This window comes from Pongo pygmaeus, chromosome 2 (genome assembly GCF_028885625.2).
Source record: "Pongo pygmaeus isolate AG05252 chromosome 2, NHGRI_mPonPyg2-v2.0_pri, whole genome shotgun sequence".
NCBI classification, from domain to species: Eukaryota; Metazoa; Chordata; class Mammalia; order Primates; family Hominidae; genus Pongo; species Pongo pygmaeus.
In genome coordinates, this window is record NC_085930.1 from 104,928,272 (window position 1) to 104,948,350 (window position 20,079).

The following is a 20,079-nucleotide window of genomic DNA, read 5'->3' on the forward strand; positions in this document are numbered from 1 at the left end:
AATTGACTCTGGTTAGATCATGCCAGTTTGGGTAAACAGCTGCATTGGCAGCTGTAAGAGATTCACTCACTCTTCTATGACTGCTCTGTGCTAGGCTGTGTTCTGGAGATGTAGCAGTGACCAAGAGAGGAGCCATCCTTTTACCTCAGGTTGTTCACCAGTGGTGGGGGACAAAATGGGCAGTTGGGCATCCCTGAAACTCAGCAATCCCCCTAAGCAGGGCCATCCTACTCCTGCACCTTGGCAAAGCTTGTGAAAATATAAATAGTATATATAAATTAAAGTACATCTAATGTAGCTAAGTAAGTTGACTTAGTCCCATGGAATTTCAGTTCCTATTTTCCCAGTTGCCAGCTTTTGGAGTCAGGGGAACCTGGTTGTACTGGAGGCTACGTGGTATCACTGCCTAGAAGAGGGCAGTGAAGGCTCTCCACATACGGGGCTGGGGAGCAGGGGTTGATCTTGGATCTTAGGTTCTTTTTGCTGTAGAAAATAGTGGTTGACTGGTCCCTTAATTTTATTTTCTAAAATCAACTTTCTTGAGGTATACATATGGTAAAATGCACCCATTTGAAATGTTTAGAGAGTTTTGGCAGATGTTTACACGGTAAGCCACCACCACATCAAGAAGTCACTTTTTATTACTCTAGAAAGTTTCTGGCCAGGTGCGGTGGCTCATGCCTGTAATCCCAGCACTTCGGGATGCCAAGGAGGGCGGATCACCTGAGGTCAGGAGTTCGAGACCAGCCTGACCAATATGATGAAACCCTGTCTCTACTAAAAATACAAAAATTAGCCTGGTGTGGTGGCATGCGCCTGTAGTCCCAGCTGAGACAGGAGAATCTCTAGAACCGGGAGGCTGCAGTGAGCCGAGATCGCACCATTGCACTCCAGCCTGGGCAATAAGAGCGAAACTCCATCTCAAAAAAAGAAAAAAAAAAAAGAAAGTTTCTTTGTGCTTTAACCCTGGATTTATTTATTTATTTATTTTATTTTATTTTATTTATTTATTTATTTATTTTTAGTCTTGCTTGTTCTGTTGCCCAGACTCTGGAGTGCAGTGGCACGATCTTCTTGGCTCACTGCAACCTCTGCCTCCCGGGTTCAAGTGATTCTCCTGCCTCAGCCTCCCGAGCACACCACCACGCCCGGCTAATTTTTGTATTTTTAGTAGAGACAGGGTTTCACCCTGTTGGCCAGGCTGGTCTCCAACTCCTGATCTCAAGTGATCTGCCCATCTCGGCCTCCCAAAGTGCTGGGATTACAGGCATGAGCCACCATGCCCGGCCTTCTGAATTCTGATAGGACATACTGATTTATTGGTCCTTATCTCTTTATAGCCATAAGTTAGAAGAAGAATTTGAGTGGCTTAAGAAATCTGAAGTCTTGTACTACACTGTAGAGAAGAAGGGGAATATAAGTTCCCAGCTTAAACACTATAACCCTTGGAGCATGAAATGTCACCAGCAACAGTTACAGAGAATGAAGGAGAATGCAAAGCATCGGAACCAGTACAGTATCCTTTGTTCACAGGTATCTCTGCATTTGAGGGTAAGAGGAGAGGAAATGAGGAAGTCCCTTGGAGCTTGGAGAGAGAGGTTGAGTTTTTATAGTCAAGGTTGAGTTTCTCCTACCTGGGTTATTCCAGGACACCCTGTATGATAATTATGGGCAAATAATCACTTTCCTCAGGGCAGCTACTGGCCTAGGAGTGCAGATGATGAGGAGTGGGGTATAATGGGTTTCTGGGAGGTGAGGGGTGCCTCATGAAGGGGCCAGCTTGCATCAGGTGGGCTTTAGCCTAGGTAACCTAGAGGAAGAGGGCAATGAGCTGCTCCCTGTTTTCAAACTCTTCAGAAGTCTCAAAACATTGCTCACCTGCCAAGGGCTGGGGTGTTTGGGTGAGGAAACTGACCTTTCAGTCCTGGTTCACCAGACTGCCACTGGGACATGAGCTGTGCATAAGGAAATCTTTCTTTTCTCTTTTCTTTTCTTTCTTCTTTCTTCTCTCTTTTTTTTCTTTTCTTTCTTTTTTTCTTTTTTTTTTTTTTTTGAGACAGTCTTGCTCGTCCCCCAGGCTAGAGTGCAGTGGTGTGATCTCAGCTCACTGCAACCTCCGTCTCCCAGGTTCAAGTGATTCTCATGCCTCAGCCTCCCAAATAGTTGGGATTACAGGCATCCGCTACCACGCCTGGCTCATTTTTGTATTTTTAGTGGAGACAGGGTTTCACCATGTTGGCCAGGCTGGTCCAAACTCCTGACCTCAGGTGATCCACCTGCTTTGGCCTCCCAAAGTGCTGGGATAACTGGCATGAACCACCATGCCCAGCCCTCTTCCTCCCCGCCCCTCCCCTCCCCTCCCTTTTGTAGAGGTAAGGTCTCACTATGTTGCCCAGGCTGGTCTCAAACTCCTGGGCTCAAGTGATCCTCCTGCCTCAGCCTCCCAAAATGTTGGGATAACAGGCGTGAGCCACCACGCCTAGCCTTTTATCTATTTTTTGGTCTCTTAAAAATGTAAAAACCATTCCTAGCTTATGGCCATAAACAGCAAGCACTGGGCCATAGTTTACCAGTTTCTGCTCTAGGGAGCACTGATTCCTTGAATGGGAAATGATGAGACAATGGTCTGTGCACTAGAGACACTCATTATTTCTGGTCATTGTTTCTAGACCTTTTTAGTGCACACAGCTGAGAAGCAGATGTTTAAAGAGAAAAGTATTTTCATGAGTTTATACTGATATTTCCAGTTCACATTTAAGGCTACAGGATTTACTGAACTTTCTTGATGTTCTACTTGTAATTGAGGACTTTGTTTTTGGACCCTAGTCCTACACTTAGCTAAGAGTTCAGAAGATGGCGTGTGTGTCTCCCAGGCAGGAAGAGCCCAGGCCTCTGTTGAGTCCAGGTGCAGGCTGCTTCCACGCCAGTTCCCTGACAAGAAGTAAAGGTGTCTCTTGGCTTTCTAGTCAGCTCTGGACTCCCTGTGTCGGGGATGGCAGGACTAATGGAGTCTCCTGTGGGTTCAGGCTTCTCTGGGTCACTGCATTTAGGCACTGTACCTTGAGAGTGCCAAGGACCCATGCAGTAGCACTTCCTTTTGGGGGTATTATTCTTAACTACTCAGAATTTATCTTACTGGAAAACCTGACTTCCCGCTACGAGGTGCCTTGTGTCCTTGACCTCAAGATGGGCACACGACAACATGGTGATGATGCTTCAGAGGAGAAGGCAGCCAACCAGATCCGAAAATGTCAGCAGAGCACATCTGCAGTCATTGGTGTGCGTGTGTGTGGCATGCAGGTGAGGGGGATGCTAGGGCATCCAGTGGCTGTCAGTTCCCCACCCTGGTATAGTCCTGTTTGCTCAAAAGATTCCAGGCCAGGTGCAGTGGCTCACACCTATAATCCCAGCACTTTGGGAGGTCAAGGTGGGTGGATCACCTGAGGTCAGGAGTTTGAGACCAGCCCAGGCAACATGGCGAAACCCTGTCTCTACTAAAAATACAAAAATTGGCTGGGCGTGGTGGTGCACGGCTGTAATACCAGCTACTTGGGAGGCTGAGGCATGAAAACAGCTTGAACCCAGGAGGCAGAGGTTGCAGTGAGCTGAGATCACGCCATTGCACTCCAGCCTGGGCGACGGCGAGACTGTCTCAAAATAAAAAGATTCCAGATTTGACCCTACATGAGTCTGTTGCTTTTTGGTTAAAAAAGAAAGCACGCATGCCTGCATGATCCTCTCTCAGATTGGTCTGGTTGGCTGAATCCAGAATCTGTGGATAGTAGTAGGGAGGAAGGCAAAAGGATTAGGTCCTCTCCAGTGACCCAGATGTTGAGGTGGGGTGCTGGGGCACAATGACCAAACCCAGGTTGGATGGCTGCATCCCACGTGGGGGCTGATCAGAGAGCATAGTGGACAGTGGCTCATGTGCGACTGGTGTACTTTATCTGATCTGGACTGTCACATGCCGCCACCACCACACCACCCTGCCCCCGCCCAGGCCCTCAGCCTCTGACTTGCTGGTCTGTCTCCTACAGGTGTACCAAGCAGGCAGTGGGCAGCTCATGTTCATGAACAAGTACCATGGACGGAAGCTGTCAGTGCAGGGCTTCAAGGAGGCACTTTTCCAGTTCTTCCACAATGGGCGGTACCTGCGTCGTGAACTCCTGGGCCCTGTGCTCAAGAAGCTGACTGAGCTCAAGGCAGTGTTGGAGCGACAGGAGTCCTACCGCTTCTACTCAAGCTCTCTGCTGGTCATCTATGATGGCAAGGAGCGGCCCGAAGTGGTCCTGGACTCAGATGCTGAGGATTTGGAGGACCTGTCAGAGGAATCAGCTGATGAGTCTGCTGGTGCCTATGCCTACAAACCCATCGGCGCCAGCTCTGTAGATGTGCGCATGATCGACTTTGCACACACCACCTGCAGGCTGTATGGCGAGGACACTGTGGTGCATGAGGGCCAGGATGCTGGCTATATCTTCGGGCTCCAGAGCCTGATAGACATTGTCACAGAGATAAGTGAGGAGAGTGGGGAGTGAGCTTGCTAGCTGCTCTAGTACTTGAGAGTGACTCTGTGTCCCAGGCACAGCTGTGCTGCGTCAGGGAGGAGGCCAGTATGGCCAGGTGGTGGCTCCTGCAGCCTGGAGCTGATGTGCAGTGGCCTCTGTGAGCCCCAGCCTGAGCCAGTCCCAGCTGTGCTTGGAGTCTATTTATTTTAACTATTTCTTCAACATTCCACATTTGATGATGATACCTCTTTCTTCCCTGAGTGTATATGTTCTAATACAAATCTTTTGTTTATTGTATACAGTGCTCCTGTCATTCTTTCCAAGGGCAGGCAGTCCCCCTCCCAAGCCTCACCACATGCTGTGACCACCTCCCTGGCTCAGTATTCTCCTGGCTGCCACCCCCACCCCATGGATCCTAAAGTCAGCACAACCTCTTGGCATGGTGTACAGTCTCCAACCCAGCACCCTGAAGGTTACCCAGAAAGGATCCCCAAGTTACATACCTTCTGGGGTCTGTGCTGGCTGAGTGTCTCAGCACCTCTATCCAAAAACCACCTGACGCTTGACACAGGTCTTCTCATGGGCCGTATGCAGCTTAAGCCAATTAGATAGCAGGTGATCCGAACCTTGGGTCCAGCTTTTAATCCCTCCTATGCCACTGGCAGCAGCTAATTGGCTGGCTATTGTGATAGATGTCCTGGAAGCAATACTAGGGTCTCTAGCCTCAGGTCTGGTCCATTGGCAGCCATGGACTGTGTTGTAAAGGGGCCCAGGTGATGGAGGGTACCATAAAAAGGTGTGTTTGGGTAGGTAGGGTGGTCCTCTTGGCCACACCACCTGTCACCACTCCTGCCCAGCACTAGTCCCCATTGCAATTTCACCAGTCTCATTCTTCAGGCAGTCCCAGACAGCACAGACCCTGAGATTCTGCTCTGCCCCAGGAGGGCTTCTGGGAGGAGGAAGGGCCAAGAGAGGTCTTGAACTGCAGAGCCAGACCTGGTGCAGAGAAGGCAGGGTCTGGATGTCAGTTTCTAGCAGTTCTACCCCTCACCTGAACTTCACACTAGGCCTATGTACTTTAGGCCTAAAAATAGGCAACTGGGTCAGACAGATTACGGGATGACACCCGTAATCCCAACACTGGAAGGCCAAGGTGGGAGGACTGCTTGAGTCCGGGAATTTGAAACTAGCCAGAGCAACATAGCAAGACATTGTCTCTACTAAAAAAAAAAAAAAAAAAAAAAAAAAATAGCTGAGTGTGGTGGTGCATGCCTGTAGTCTCAGAGACAGTAGGCTTGAGCCTGGAAGATCAAGGCTGCAATGAGCTTGATCATTGCACTCCACTGCACTCCAGCCTGGATGACAGAGCAAGACCCTGTCTCAAAAAATAAATACAGATAAAAATAGAAAACTTGCACACACTGGCCTGTACACTCCCCACTCCTGGGCTCAGGCTTCCTGTGGAGTGTAGCTGAACCATTCTCAGCCACCATCTCTCCAGGACCCTGAGGGCCTCTTCCCTGGGTCTTCCAGGCACTCTTATTACAAGGATTTCATATACCTGGAGATCTGGGCTGACTGGAAAGCTGGGTGGACCAAATAGGCTCTTAAGGCCACCGTGGTACCCCACTCCCTCTTTCAGCCCTCCTCTATGCTCTCAGAAAGGGGCATCGCAAATCTTAAGTCCTATAAAGACAAAACACAGCAAGATGATAGCGATTGATGGGGTGGGAGCTTGACGGACAAATACTATAGGAGAGGGAAGGGAAAAGTATCCCAGGTAGAGGGAACAGAATATGCAAAGGCCCAACATAGAGAAAACCAGCCATGGCTGAAGAGAGAGAAGGAGTAGGGGTGGGGAGCAAAGATGGGAGGGCTTTAGACAGGGAATAGCCCCGCCTGGTTTCCGTTTTTATGGCCCCCTTCTCCCCACACTTGCTCCCCACTGGCCACCACCGGCACTCGGTGAAGAGAGGTGGTGAGGCCTAGACACACCGAGAGCCGGGCCCCGCGGGGGCTTCCAAGTGTCGGATCAGCAAGATCATCCTTTCGAGGTCGCCGTCCTTGCAATTAGTAGATGGGACCCACTGCCCCAGGGCGGCAGGGGCGCACCTGCTACGAGCGGAGCGCGCTTTCACCGGGAGGTAGGACGGGACGCAGCGCTCGGACTTAAGCGGGGAAAGGGAGCAGAGGGCTGGACGGGTGAAGCCGAGGCCGGGGTGAGGAGTGAGGGTGCGGGGTCCGGGGATGAGGGGCCTGGAGCCGGGAGGGACCAGAGGAGACAGCGAGCTGTCGACCCCAGCCCCGCCGCACCTCTTGGGGCCGCGCGGGGGCGCTGCTCTCCAATGCGTGGAACGATACAGCCCGGGGCGCGGCTTCGACGGGCGGGCGCGCGCGCGCCTGCGTAGTGTGTCACGGGGCGGGGCGAGCGCGGCGCGGCTCGGCGCTCCCGGCCTGGCGTTGTGGCTTCGCAGCCCTTGCCACCTTCCCTGCACCTGCCCTGCCCGGCCCCATGTACCGCGCGCTGTACGCGTTCCGCTCGGCGGAGCCCAACGCATTGGCGTTCACCGCGGGCGAGACCTTCCTGGTGCTAGAGCGAAGCAGCGCGCACTGGTGGCTGGCAGCGCGGGCGCGCAGTGGTGAGACGGGCTACGTGCCGCCAGCCTACCTGCGCCGCCTGCAGGTGAGTGCGCCCCTTCCCGCCCGGCCTCCGCGCCCCTGGGGCAGGACCCCTTCACAGCCCCGGGGAACCGACCCAGGGAGCCCACCCTCTCCGGGACCCGAGGCCAGGACCTCTATCAGACAGGGAGTTTGAGAACCTGACCCTGAGACCCCCGTACCCACGGGGACTGAGACCCCAAGAGTCAGCATCACCCACAAAAGACCAGGCCCTTGACAGACCAACTCCCGATCGACCAAAAGCCTAACTCTGGGACTGATACTCCTCAGGACCCCAGACCCTTCAGTATCGAGTCCGCCATCTGAATGGCGACCCTGAGCCCCACCGAATCCTGGCCAATTATTCAAATCCCTGAGACCCCAGATCCTTAATATGCCCCTTTTCTGGATTCCTAGGACCCCACAACTAACCTCCCTCCCTCACTCCCTCCCTCCCTTCCTTCCTTCTTCCCCCAACCCCGCACCTTGCCTCCCGTTGGAGCCACCACTGAGACCTGGACCACCTTGGACACCACCTGTTTCCCCAGCCATCCTCGAGGTCCTCAACCCCCCAACTTGGACCCTAGAGCCATAGACACCTCCATCCCCTATGCGACACCCAAGCTTTGGTACTTCAGTGTCTTTTACTAGCCTGTGTTCAGCCACCCTCTAAGCTCTTAAGTCTCTCCCAACCTTATTTGAACCAAGGACCCATGCCCCTGCTGACACTGTCTGACACTGCTCCCTCCACTCCCCAACCCTGGCTTCTCAAACTTTCTTCCTTTGAAAGTGAGGGGCTCCATCCCTTCTTGTTCCCAGCCTGGAGTGGGGACTGCTCCCATTGTGACGAAGTGAGTTCTTATAGCTTCCCCTGGTCTGACCGTGGCCCCATTTCCTTCCAGTGGAAGCTGCAGTCCCAGTTCCTGTTTCCCTAAGAGTAGCCCTGCTGCGGGGGTTGGGGTGCGGTATCTCCAGCTGGTCTATTCTGACCACAGGGGGAAGAAGGGCCCAGAGCTGCCGGGCCTGTGCCAGACACCCCCGCCCCGTCCTAGTCCTTATCCTTTAGGAGACATCCTGTCCCAGCCCAGTTCAGGACAGAAATAACGGGATAAATTTGGAAGTGTCATCTGTTCTTACCAGGGAGGATGGGCCCTGGGGGCCTAGGGGCTTCCTCATAGACCCTTGGCGTGATCCCATCTAGGAATGCCAGGGGTGGGAGTGGGGGCCGTGGACACCATGGCTGCTGTGTGTCAGACCCGGTAAGTGTGTCAGACCCAACCTTTTTGGGAATGGGGTCTCACTGAAGGCCTCTGAGGAAAAGTCCTGTCTCTTCCCCTACTGGGCATAGGTCAAGGGCCTGTGAGTCCCCTGCCCCCAGCCAGGACCAGTGGGGCAAGGTGTTTGGGGAGGGCAGAGAGGCTACCATCTTCTCTGTCACTGTCTGTTTCTTTCTGCGTGTCTTTCTGTCTGGATTGCTGCGACTCTGTGCCTCTCTGCCTGTGTCCTTCCGACTCCACATGTGTGTGTTTTTGTTTCTTCCTCCGGCTCCCCCCACACTCTGGCTCTGGCTCTGTTTCTTTCTGCGTTGTTTCCCTCTGTCTGCCTCTCCGTTCCTCTCTGAGCTCCTCTCTTTCCCCATTCCTTTCTTTTTCCCTCTCTCTCTCTCTCTCTCTGTCTCTGTATGTGTGTGTGTCTTTGTGTCTTTCTGTCCCCCTGTCTTCTCTCCCTGCACTCTGGCACACCTCATACCACCTGGAGGGCTTTGCTGACCTCTGTGCCCACCTGTCTGTCCCTGTCAGGGAAGCTTCTCGAACCCATGGTGGAATGAGTTCATCTCAGCTCTGGGGCTCCTATGTAGCCTGATGGACTACGTGTGCCAGGGCCAGGGGAGGGCTAGGGGTAGCTGGTTTGATAGCTGCTACCCTACAAGCCATGTCAGATAGGCAGAGTAGACTGGACCCCTGGAATGTTGGGGATGGCAGTACAGAGCCTGGAACAGGGGCTAGGCCCCTCTCTTATGTTTATCCTTTGCCACAAACACAGAACTGCTTCCCAGGGCGGGTCTGGAAGCTTAATGAGACACCTTGTGGGGATGAGGGCCAGCAGCAGGGTTGGGGAGGGTAAGTCCCTTTGACCCATTCTCAGCTCCCAGGGCTTACAGAGGGCCCTTACAAGGACAGGGCTGTTCTGGGGTATGCCCTTGGTTTTGTGAAAGATCAGCAAGATGCAGAGTGATGTATTAAGGATTCCAGATACTGGAGACTTCCTGTTTGGCATCTCAACCTGGGCTCTGAGCCAAGACCAGGGATAGACGAGGTATACGCTCCTGGCTGCAAGCTGGGAGCCCCTGGGCTATGTTTTTGCTTTAGACCTCTGATTTTCAGAAACATCTTAGCCAAGAGCCTTGCTGTGGGGTAAAATCCTGATCAGGACCTAATATGTAATGTGGCAGCATGGGGGTCACCCTGGGCCTCAGCTCCCTGAGTGATACAGTTTGAGAACCCCATTCCATATTCTGGTTCAACTTTCTGTGCTATGTCTAGCATTCCAGGCTTTAGCTATATTGGTTCTTTGCCCTGGGTTCTATCTCGGGCTGGGTCTGGGCTGAGCACCTCCGTTTGGCCTTCAGGTCTAACTGCTGTCCCCTGCCCCCCCAGGGCCTGGAGCAGGATGTCCTCCAGGCCATTGACCGGGCCATCGAGGCTGTACACAACACAGCCATGCGGGATGGTGGCAAGTACAGCCTGGAACAGCGTGGAGTCCTCCAGTGAGTGTTGAGGGGAGTGGAGTGGGACCTCCTGGTGAGCATGGTGGGGTGGGGTTCTTCAGTGAGTGTCATGGGGCAGGTGGGCCTGGGAAATTCGAGGGTTGGCAGGGGTGGTGGGGGAGTGGCACCTCCCAGTGAGCATGGTGGGGTCGGGTCCTTCAGTGAGCACCAGGGGTGTGCAGAGCACAGGACTGAGGATAGTATGGGGTACTGCAGGCTGGGGTGGAGCATGGAGGAGATGGGGATGTCTGAGGGGCCTGGGCTATGGGGTCCCAGCATCCCACAGGGGCATATGAGGACTTGGAGCTGTGAGATGCAACCCCCCAATAGTCTTCCTGTCCCTCCATCAGGAAGCTGATCCACCACCGGAAAGAGACCCTGTCACGCAGAGGCCCTTCAGCCTCCAGTGTTGCAGTTATGACCCCATCAACCAGTGACCACCACTTGGATGCTGCTGCGGCCAGGCAGCCCAATGGGGTGTGTCGAGCTGGGTTCGAGCGGCAGCACAGCCTACCCAGTTCTGAGCATCTTGGGGCAGATGGAGGACTCTACCAGGTGTGTGGTGAGGACACTGTGGAGAAGGGAGGTGGGTGGGACTTGAGGATTCATCCAGAGGCTCAAGGGGTCCACTCAGGAGTGATGCGGCCCAGAGCCATAGTCCTGCCCACAGCCAGGGCTCAGGGCCCGAGCCTGGCTGCCGCTCTAGATGTCAGTCTGTCCTCCAAGATCCTACTTCCATCTTCCAGATCCCACTTCCATCTTCCCAGATCCCACCACAGCCTCGCCGAGCAGCACCCGCCACACCGCCCCCACCAGTGAAGCGCCGAGACCACGAGGCCCTGATGGCCTCTGGGAGTGGTAAGAAGGCAGGGTTAGGGGGATTCAGGTGGAGGCACCCTATGCTTGGAATGGTTGTTCTGCCTGTGTCAGGGAAATGGAGGCTCTAAGCTTGGGAAGAGGACAGGACTCCCATTTTGGGGCAATTAGGGGCTCTGGGCTTTGTGAGGAGACAGTGCCTAGCAGAGAAACTAGGCCCTGTGTTAGGGGACAGGGGATCTGGGCTGTGAAGGGTATGGTTTTCCAGGGGGCTGCCCTGGCACAGCTTCTACTCACTGCTCGCAGGTGGCCACAACACCACGCTCTCCGGGGGTAACTCTGTGTCCAGCGGCTCCTCAGTCAGCAGCACCTCCCTGGACACGCTCTATACTGGCTCCAGCCCATCTGAACCAGGCTCCAGCTGCTCACCCACACCCCCACCTGTGCCCCGCCGAGGCACCCACACCACCGTGTCCCAAGTCCAGCCCCCTCCCTCCAAGGCATCAGCACCTGAACCCCCTGCAGAAGAAGAAGTGGCAACTGGTACAACCTCAGCCTCGGATGACCTGGAAGCCCTGGGTACACTGAGCCTGGGGACCACAGAGGAGAAGGCAGCAGCTGAGGCGGCTGTGCCCAGGACCATTGGGGCCGAGCTGATGGAGCTGGTGCGGAGAAACACTGGCCTGAGCCACGAATTATGCCGGGTGGCCATCGGCGTCATAGTGGGTCACATCCAGGCCTCGGTGCCAGCCAGCTCACCAGTCATGGAGCAGGTCCTCCTCTCACTCGTAGAGGGCAAGGTGAGGGTGGGCGGCACAGCAGGGCCACCCTGCTACCCACCCTGTTCCCACCGTCACACACTTGTCCAGCCTGTACATTACAGGTATTTCTCAAGCTCTGGCTCTGAGCTCTTATTGTGCTGGGCACTGGGGACGTTGAGCTGATTTCTGAAGCAGAAAGGAAGGACAAGCATTCCAGGCAGATGCGCAGCCTGGACAAGGGCCACAAGGCAGGACTGAGCCTGGCTCGTGGGAGGAAGTGGAACAAGGCCTGCAGGACTGGAACACAGGGAGTGAGGGAGTGGGTGCTGTAGGAGGAGGTGAGACCTGGGGCAGGTGACAGATAAGACCAGATGCAGGTGGCCAAGAGTTCTATCTGGCTGCAGGGAAGGAATGGACACGGCATGGGTGAGGATAGTGCCTTGCTGACCTTGGCAGTAAGAGACATGGGTTCTGGGAGAGCTGTGATGGAGTCCTAGGTGCTGACTTGGATGAGAGGGAGTGAGGTGTGTGGGCATCATGGGATGGGTGGGAGCCTTGGCACTCATGAGCAGGATGGGGGCAGTGAGCCCAGCATACATGATGGGGGTCAGACAGACCACAGGTCCCTCTTTAGTGCTCCATGGTTCCTTTTACACTTCTGGTTTGGGTGTTGGGGAGTGGGCCAATGGGCTTGGCTGTGCTGGGCACAACAGCTAGTGCCTGGTCAGCAGGGTTCAAGGAAAATGTGGCAAGTTGGTAGATGACAGGCCTGTGCCATTTTGTGTGGAATGGGAGAGTGAGGTCTCAGAGTCACATTCTGGCAGTGACAGAGTTCATGGCCCTCCTAGTTGGGGCTGTTTATCCAGGTCTGGGATGAGAGGCAAGCTGTTGAAAACCCCATACAGATGAGTCCCCTGTTGACTCCTGTCCTGGGAGGTCAAGACCGGAGTTGAGCCCCCTGTCCAGTGTCGGCCAGGAGGGACTTGAGTTCACGGAGTAAAAGTCCACAGATGGACTCTCCAGGTCTTGGAGGCTCCCTGGAGATGATGAGGGCAAGGAGTGTGCTGAGTCATGCCTTGCCCTCTCCCACTAGGACCTCAGCACGGCCCTGCCCTCAGGGCAGGTCTGCCACGACCAGCAGAGGCTGGAGGTGATCTTTGCAGACCTGGCTCGACGGAAGGATGACGCGCAGCAGCGCAGCTGGGCACTATATGAGGATGAGGGTGTCATCCGCTGCTACCTGGAGGAGCTGCTACATATTCTGGTAAGGGTGGGGTCCCACACACATACCCCACATGGGGAACAGTGGCCCCCGCCCTGTAGCATCCCTCACAGTGCTAGGAGTCTCCCCTACACATACGTGCTCAGCCCTCTCTTGTGTGGCTGCACAGCTCTGTTCATGGTGGCTGATGCTCTCACTTCCTCATTTCTGTAGACTGATGCAGACCCTGAAGTTTGCAAGAAAATGTGCAAGAGAAACGAGTTCGAGTCTGTCCTGGCCTTGGTGGCCTATTACCAAATGGTATGTGCAGGATGGAGGGGAGGGGTAATGGAGAGACCTAGATAGTGGCGGAGTTCCAAGCACTGAGAACACAGGGTTCCCTGCCAGGAACACCGAGCATCACTGCGGCTGCTGCTCCTCAAGTGCTTCGGCGCCATGTGCAGCCTGGACGCAGCCATCATCTCCACGCTTGTGTCATCCGTGCTGCCTGTAGAGCTGGCGAGGGACATGCAGACAGACACGCAGGGTGAGGCTGGAGGGCTGGGTAGGAGGGAACTTCCTGCTATCTGGAGGGTGTTCCTGCCATCTGCTGGGGTTTCCTGCCATCTTTGGGGACTCTGACTGCCTGCCTTGTCCCCCCAGACCACCAGAAACTCTGTTACTCTGCCCTCATCCTGGCCATGGTCTTCTCCATGGGAGAGGCAGTGCCCTATGCACACTATGGTAAGAATGCAGTCGCCGACCAGCTGATCACAGGTCCTAAGCCAGGGCCCATTGCCCGAGGGCCTGGGACCTGCTGACTACACAGCCTAGCAGGGAGAGGCTGTCCCCAAGGCTCACAGAAAGCCAGGAAGGGTGGGTGGTGCAGGGGTTGGGGGGAATGGGGCTGCAGACTTCTGTGCGCCCCTTTCCCAGAGCACCTGGGCACGCCTTTCGCCCAGTTCCTACTGAGCATCGTCGAGGATGGGCTGCCGTTGGACACCACAGAGCAGCTGCCGGACCTCTGCGTGAACCTGCTTCTGGCTCTCAACCTGCACCTGCCAGGTGGGGTGGGGCCTGGCCGGGCGGTGGCTGAGCACATGGTGTCTCTCAGGCTCAGCACCCCGTCTATACCCATGTCCTTCCTTAGCTGCTGACCAGAATGTCATCATGGCTGCCCTGAGCAAACACGCCAATGTCAAGATCTTCTCCGAGAAGCTGTTGTTGCTCCTGAACAGAGGGGGTGAGGGCCCGGGAATCTGTGCGGGTACCACTTCGATGCCCTGTGACTCCATGACCCCTGCAATGACTCCCGTAACCCCCTGGGGTGACTCTGGGACCCCCACAGGGTCCACCCTGACCGCTGTGACCCCTGTCTCCTAGATGACCCTGTGCGCATCTTCAAACATGAGCCACAGCCACCACACTCTGTCCTCAAGTTCCTGCAGGACGTGTTTGGCAGTCCGGCCACAGCTGCCATCTTCTACCACACAGACATGATGGCTCTCATTGACATCACTGTGCGGCACATCGCAGACCTGTCACCGGGAGACAAGGTGCCTGGAGGTGGCCGCAGCAGGGGGGGGTCACTGTGTGGAAACTGAAACAAGATGGTGGGGGGCATGACATTGAGTGGAGATGAGGGGGCAAGGCCACTGCTGGAACTAGGTAAGTGTAGGAGGCCATGATAGGTGCACCAAGACCCAAAGGAGCCAGCCATGAGGTGATCTGGAGGTGGTGCGGCTGGAGGAGCCTGGAGAGGAGGGAGTGGAGGGAGATGAGGCATGGAGGATGGAGTTTACACAAAGCTTCGGAGGCTGCAGCAAGAGGTTGTGATCTCAGGACCGGGGAATGTGATGTGATTAACATCCCACATGGAATCAACTGCATGCCAGCAGAGTGGAAGCCAGCCGGGGAGGAAGCAGCCGCAGTGGTCCAGGTGGCATGGATGGGGTGGGGATGGGATAGGTCATGGCAGTGGCAGTGGCGAGAAGAGGCCAGCTGTGGAGTGTTTAGTAAGTGGATCTGGCAGGGCTTGCCGCTTGATTTATCTTGAGCAGCTAGATGGATGAAGTGCTGATTTTTGAAGTTGGGGAGGCTGGGAGAACTTCTTGGGGGAAAATAGAGAGTTGTGTTTTGAATGTGTCAAGAATGAGGAGATACTTGCTAGACACCCAGGTACCGAGGGCATCAGGGAGGCAGTGGGGAATGAGTTGAGACTAGAGAGAGATTTCAGAGTTGTCTATGCAGAGATACGATGGGAAGCCTGTGACAATGTGATTGCCTCAGAAATGAGATAGATAGGCAGGTCAGCGGGAAGTTCGGGCTGCAGCTCTGGGCACAGCTGAAACAACTAGGGAGAGACCCAGGAAGAGAACCAAGAAAGCAGGAGCCCAAAGCCACATGTTTAGAGGAAGATGATCAGCCATCTCTATACTGTTAGGAGCCTGAGCGAGACTGGGGTTGGCCATTGGATTCACCACACAGAGGTCAGTGGTGCCTGACAAGCAGTGTCAGTGGGGTGCAAGGAGGAGAGTCTGAATGAAAGTTTGAGAGAGCTTGAAGTTATTGGGGAGTAGAAATGAGGGGAGGATTGGAAGCAGTAAATGGAGACAACTTTTGTGAATTTTCTATTAAGGGGAAGAGAAAAATGGGAGGGAGGTTGCTGGAGAGAGATGACAAGGGGATAAAGAGAGTTTTTTTTGTTTTTTTTTGTTGTTGTTGTTTGTTTATCTCCCTCTGTTGCCAAGGCTGGAGTGTAGTGGCACAATCCTGGCTCACTGTAACCTCCGCCTCCTGGGTTCAAGTGATTCTCCTGCCTCAGCCTCCCAAGTAGCTGGGATTACAGGCACCCACTACCACACCCAGCTAATTTTTATATTTTAGCAGAGACAGGGTTTCGCCATGTTGGCCAGGCTGGTCTTGAACTCCTGACCTCATGCAGTCCACCTGCCTCAGCCTCCCAAAGTGTTGGGATTACAGGTGTGAGCCACCGCGCCTGGCCAGGGAGAGTGTTTTGAAGATGGGGGATATTGGCCAGGCGCGGTGGCTCATGCCTATAATCCCAGCACTTTGGGAGGCCGAGGTGGGTGAATCACTTGAGGTCAGGAATTCGAGACCAGCCTGGCCAAAATGGTCTCTACTAAAAATACAAAATACGAAAAATACAAAAATTAGCTGGGCATGGTGGTGGGAGCCTGTAATCCCAGCTACTTGGGAGGCTGAGGCAGGAGAATTGCTTGAACCTGGGAGGTGGAGGTTGCTGTGAGCCAAGATCACACCACTGCACTCCAGCCTGGGTGACAGATGGGGGATGTTGGCCAGGTGCAGTGGCTCACGCCTGTAATCCCAGCACTTTGGGAGGCCGAAGTGGGAGGACCACTTGAGTCCATGAGTTCAAGATCAGCCTGGGCAACATAGTGAGACCTGTATAGCCTGAGGGACAACAGTAAAAAATAAAATTAGCTGGGCCTGGTGGTATGCACCTGTAATTCCAACTACTTTGGAGGCTGAAGTGGGAAGATTACTTGAGCCCAGGAGGTCAAGGCTGCATTGAGCCACGATTGTGTCATTGCACTCCAGCCTGGGCAACAAAGCCAGACCTTGTCTCTTTAAAAAACGAAAACAAAAATGGTAGGGATGATGGTGCATGTTCTGAGCCAGAGGGAATGATCCACCAAGCACAGAGAGATGGATGATGTGTTGGAGATGGTGAGCCACCACAGGAGTCAAGTGGATGGGGCAGGAGGGGAGAGTCCAGGTCCAGGCCCACATGGACAGGAGCTAGGGCTGCTCATTCTGGTAGGGACAGGTGAGATGTGGGTACTGAGGGGAAAGACGGGTTTCTGCAAGATTACTTCTGTATTCTCTATGAAGCACAAGGCCAGCTGACGAGGTAGGTAGGTTTCAAAGACAGAGAAGGTGGACGTTATTACTACTCTAAGGGAGAGTGACACAGCAGAGAAAAGCAGCGGGAGGCTCAGGCAGTGCTGCGTGTCCACTTGAGGTTTGTGGTGGTGAATGACATTCAGGCCTGCACATGGCTCTGCATTTGTCTATAGCTTAGACACTGGCATTTGATGTGCAGGCACCTCAGTATGACTCCCAGGGCTGGGACTTAGCAGGGTGTGCTGCCTAAAGGAGGTTTTGGTATTATTCCTCTAATTAAAGGTAAAAAGAGAAATGAGGGATATTGAGGGAAGCAGACATAGTGCTAGATCAGGTCAGTGGATTGGGGGTCTCTGTGAGAACAAGCTGTCAAGTCATAAGGGCTGGCCGGGCGCGGTGGTTCATGCCTGTAATCCCAGCACTTTGGGAGGCCGAGGTGGGTGGATCACTTGAAGTCTGGAGTTTGAGACCAGCCTGGCCAACATGGCAAAACCCCGTCTCTTCTAAAAAAAAAATACAAAAATTAGCCGGGCATTTTGGCACATGCCTGTAATCCCAGCTATTTGGGAGGCTGAGGCAGGAGAATCACTTGAACCCAGGAGTCAGAGGTTGCAGTGAGCCGAGATCGTGCCACTGCACTCCAGCCTGGGTGACAGCACGAGACCCTGTCTCAAAAAAAAAAAAAAAAAAATGATATGATATATATATATCATAAGGGCTGTTGGAACTGGTTCAGCCAGAGGTGCTGGGAGTATAGGTGGGAGGAGAGGCTGTTGGAGATGAATTCAGGGCATATGTAGGAGGTAGGATGGCCAGGTCTTAGACATGGCTTGGATATGAGGTATGTGGGAGACAAGAAGCAAAGAGGACACCATATTTCAGGCCTGTGCTTTTGAATCGGCAACAGTGCTCTTTCTAAAGGTAAGAACATGAGAAAACCTTCAACTCTCGGAGGATGGGAAAGATCATGAGTTGGATGGTGGGTATGTGGATTTGAGGTCTGTCACATGTGCAGGAGATGACAAGTGGGCAGTTGAATATTCTTGTCTGGTGCTCACAGGGGAGTTCTAGGTAAGAGGTATGAGAGTGGTTCACTATTTGAAGCTGTGAATGTGCACGAGATCTTCCAGGGCAAGAGAGGATAGGGTGAGAAACAGAGGGCCTCTGACTGATAGACAGAGGCACCTTGAGAGACCCAGCTTCAAAGGATGGGCAGGACTTCCCTGGGCAGGCCACATACTTGGGGCTGTCTGGGCTGGGATGATTCATTTATTCACTTACTCAAAAACTACTGAAGACCAATTCTGTGCCAGATATATTGTGGGTGCTGGGGATGCAGCCCTGATGTTCAGGTCCACAGCCCTGGGGTCTGTGGGACAGTGGGGTCCTGTCCCTGTCCAGTGGTGGTTGTAGTACCTCCCTGGGGTCCCTGAGCTGGCCTGCTCTTCCCACAGCTGCGTATGGAGTACCTCTCCCTGATGCATGCTGTAGTCCGCACCACACCCTACCTGCAGCACCGCCACCGGCTACCCGACCTGCAGGCCATACTGCGACGCATCCTGAATGAGGAGGAGACCTCACCCCAGTGCCAGATGGACCGCATGATTGTCCGAGAGATGTGCAAGGAATTCCCGGTGCTGGGGGAGGCTCCCAGCTAGCACCTTGCTGTCCTCCCTTCCCTGCAGCTCCAGTCAGTGTGCAGGGGACTCAAGGGCTTGGCCCTGAGAATGTTTTGCACTGACAGTGGGAGGGGATAAGGTGGCAGAAGGAACCTGAGCAGGACCCCCCACCTGAAGTAGAACTTACAAGAGGGGCCAAGTGTAGGATTGGGGACCATGGTCTGGGAGCTGTTCTGGGGCAGGGGGAATATGCAAGCTAAAGCCCCTCTATACCCTGGTAGGCTTCCTCTTCAGCATGCCCCCCTCTTCACCCCACACCCATGTGTACACTCAGAGTCCTGCTGCCGCTCCAGGCTGGACCAGACCCCCATCCCCACCTCTCCTGGTCTGTATCCTGGGCCTCAGCAAGCCATGCCCCTGGGGTGAGGGGAGGCATCTCCCACCAGCTCTATTCTTTGCCTTAGCTTTGCAGTGAGTGCTGCTCATGTCCTCCCCTCTACCCCCACATGGGGGTCGCTGCCCTTCACTCCTACCCCCAGAGGCCTTGGCCAAGCTGCTGCTTTGAAAGTGGGATCTTGGAGACAGGCCATCCATCCTGGAGCCTCATGGAACAGGATGATGGCACTGAGAAAGCCAATGACCGAATCTCTTTTCTCTGTAAAAATGTAGACTGAAAAGCCATGTGTATTTTCCTATGTGCTGTAGCTCTCCTTTGGAAATAAATCACAGGCATCTGGAAACAGGCTTCCCTGTATGATCTTGGGAGACAGTGGGAGAGGATGGGCAGAAGTACTGGGGCCTCAGGACCCCATCACTGCAGCTTGCACTGACTTCTCTAGCCTGAGGAGGTGATGGACGCTGACAGGCCTGGCCTTCAAGGCCCTTTGAGCCCTGTTCTAGCCTCTCTTCCCTGAGCTCCCACTTTTCCTGGGCCCCAGCCATAGCCAGGTGCCCCCCAGCAGCCCATTTGCAGGTGTCTCCATCTCCAGGCTTCACTTACACACTTACATCTTTCTTTTTCTCCTTTTTTTTTTTTTTTTTTTTTTTTGAGACAGTCTCACTCTGTTACCCAGGCTCACTGTAGCCTTGACCTTCCAGGCTCAAGTGATCCTCCTGCCTCAGCCTCCTGAGTAGCTGAAACTGTAGTAGCCACCATGCCCAGCTAATTTAAATTTTTTTTTTTTGGTAGAGACAGGGTCCTACTATGTTGCTCAAGCGGGTCTCAAACACCTCAGTTCCGGTGATCCTCCTGCCTTGGCCTCCCAAAGTATTGGGATTATAGGCGTGACCCATCGCACCGGCCCGCTTACATCTTTCACTTACATCTTTTGCTTTGCTTTGAATACCGGTACTCTCTCCCCTGTTGAAACCCTATTGTCCTTCATAGTTGTTCTCAAATGAAGCAGGCCCCTACCTACCCCCAGCCCTGGCCTCTGTGAATGCTTGGGCCTGTCCAGCCCTATTTTCTTCCCCCATTTGTCCTTGTTTCCAGCAAGATCACCTCATCTTGCAACCTCAGCAGAGATTTGATAATCATGGTAGGGCAGAAAGAGGGTCTTAACAAGCATGGGGTTACGTTTCCATTACTGTTTTAGAGGAACTAGGGGCCAAAATTTGGCAAAAACTTCACTCTTGCAGACTCTCAAGTTAGCAAAGAAGTTCTCACCATAAGTCTGGGAGCAGAGTCAAACCCACAGGCAGACACCAGTCAGAAGTGTTGTTGTTTCTGTTTTCTAGATTGAGTCTCACTGTCTTTTCAAGGCTGATGTCCAACTCCTATGCTCAAGCAGTCCTCCCACTTCAGCTTCCCGAGTAGCTGGGACTACAGGCACACACCACTGCTTCACACAGAAGTGGTTTT

The 20,079-nt window shown here is 53.9% G+C and overlaps 2 protein-coding genes across 19 annotated transcripts in view; both read left to right on the forward strand.

Moving 5' to 3' along the window:
- The window catches only part of IP6K2 (inositol hexakisphosphate kinase 2), a 31,201-nt gene extending 26,396 nt beyond the window's left edge, over positions 1 to 4,805 (forward strand). For 10 of the 13 annotated variants that reach the window (XM_054481735.2, XM_054481734.2, XM_063661169.1 and 7 more), the window contains 3 exons: positions 1,341 to 1,516; positions 3,125 to 3,300; positions 4,038 to 4,805. In XM_054481735.2, the coding sequence (XP_054337710.1) occupies positions 1,341 to 1,516; positions 3,125 to 3,300; positions 4,038 to 4,538 (853 nt within the window). In that variant the 3' untranslated portion in view covers positions 4,539 to 4,805. Of the gene's footprint in view, positions 1 to 1,340; positions 1,534 to 3,124; positions 3,301 to 4,037 lie in introns of all 13 variants that reach the window. The other 3 variants (XM_063661172.1, XM_063661173.1, XM_063661174.1) reach the window with 1 other exon arrangement.
- A 2,101-nt stretch (positions 4,806 to 6,906) lies between these two features.
- On the forward strand, positions 6,907 to 18,958 carry NCKIPSD (NCK interacting protein with SH3 domain). Of its 6 annotated transcripts, none has more exons than XM_054481693.1 (13): positions 6,907 to 7,191; positions 9,824 to 9,933; positions 10,284 to 10,488; positions 10,701 to 10,791; positions 11,056 to 11,549; positions 12,604 to 12,774; positions 12,946 to 13,032; positions 13,120 to 13,258; positions 13,375 to 13,455; positions 13,648 to 13,776; positions 13,862 to 13,954; positions 14,095 to 14,267; positions 18,054 to 18,958. In XM_054481693.1, exons 1-13 carry the CDS (start codon positions 7,021 to 7,023, stop codon positions 18,255 to 18,257), a joined length of 2,148 nt encoding a protein of 715 aa, XP_054337668.1. In that variant the 5' UTR covers positions 6,907 to 7,020; the 3' UTR covers positions 18,258 to 18,958. The 6 variants fall into 6 exon arrangements, with proteins under 6 accessions (XP_054337668.1, XP_054337667.1, XP_054337670.1 ...); XM_054481692.1 differs by having other exon boundaries at positions 6,913 to 7,191; positions 10,680 to 10,791; XM_063661189.1 differs by having other exon boundaries at positions 7,067 to 7,191; positions 9,796 to 9,933; positions 10,680 to 10,791.
- Positions 18,959 to 20,079: the final 1,121 nt, after the last annotated feature.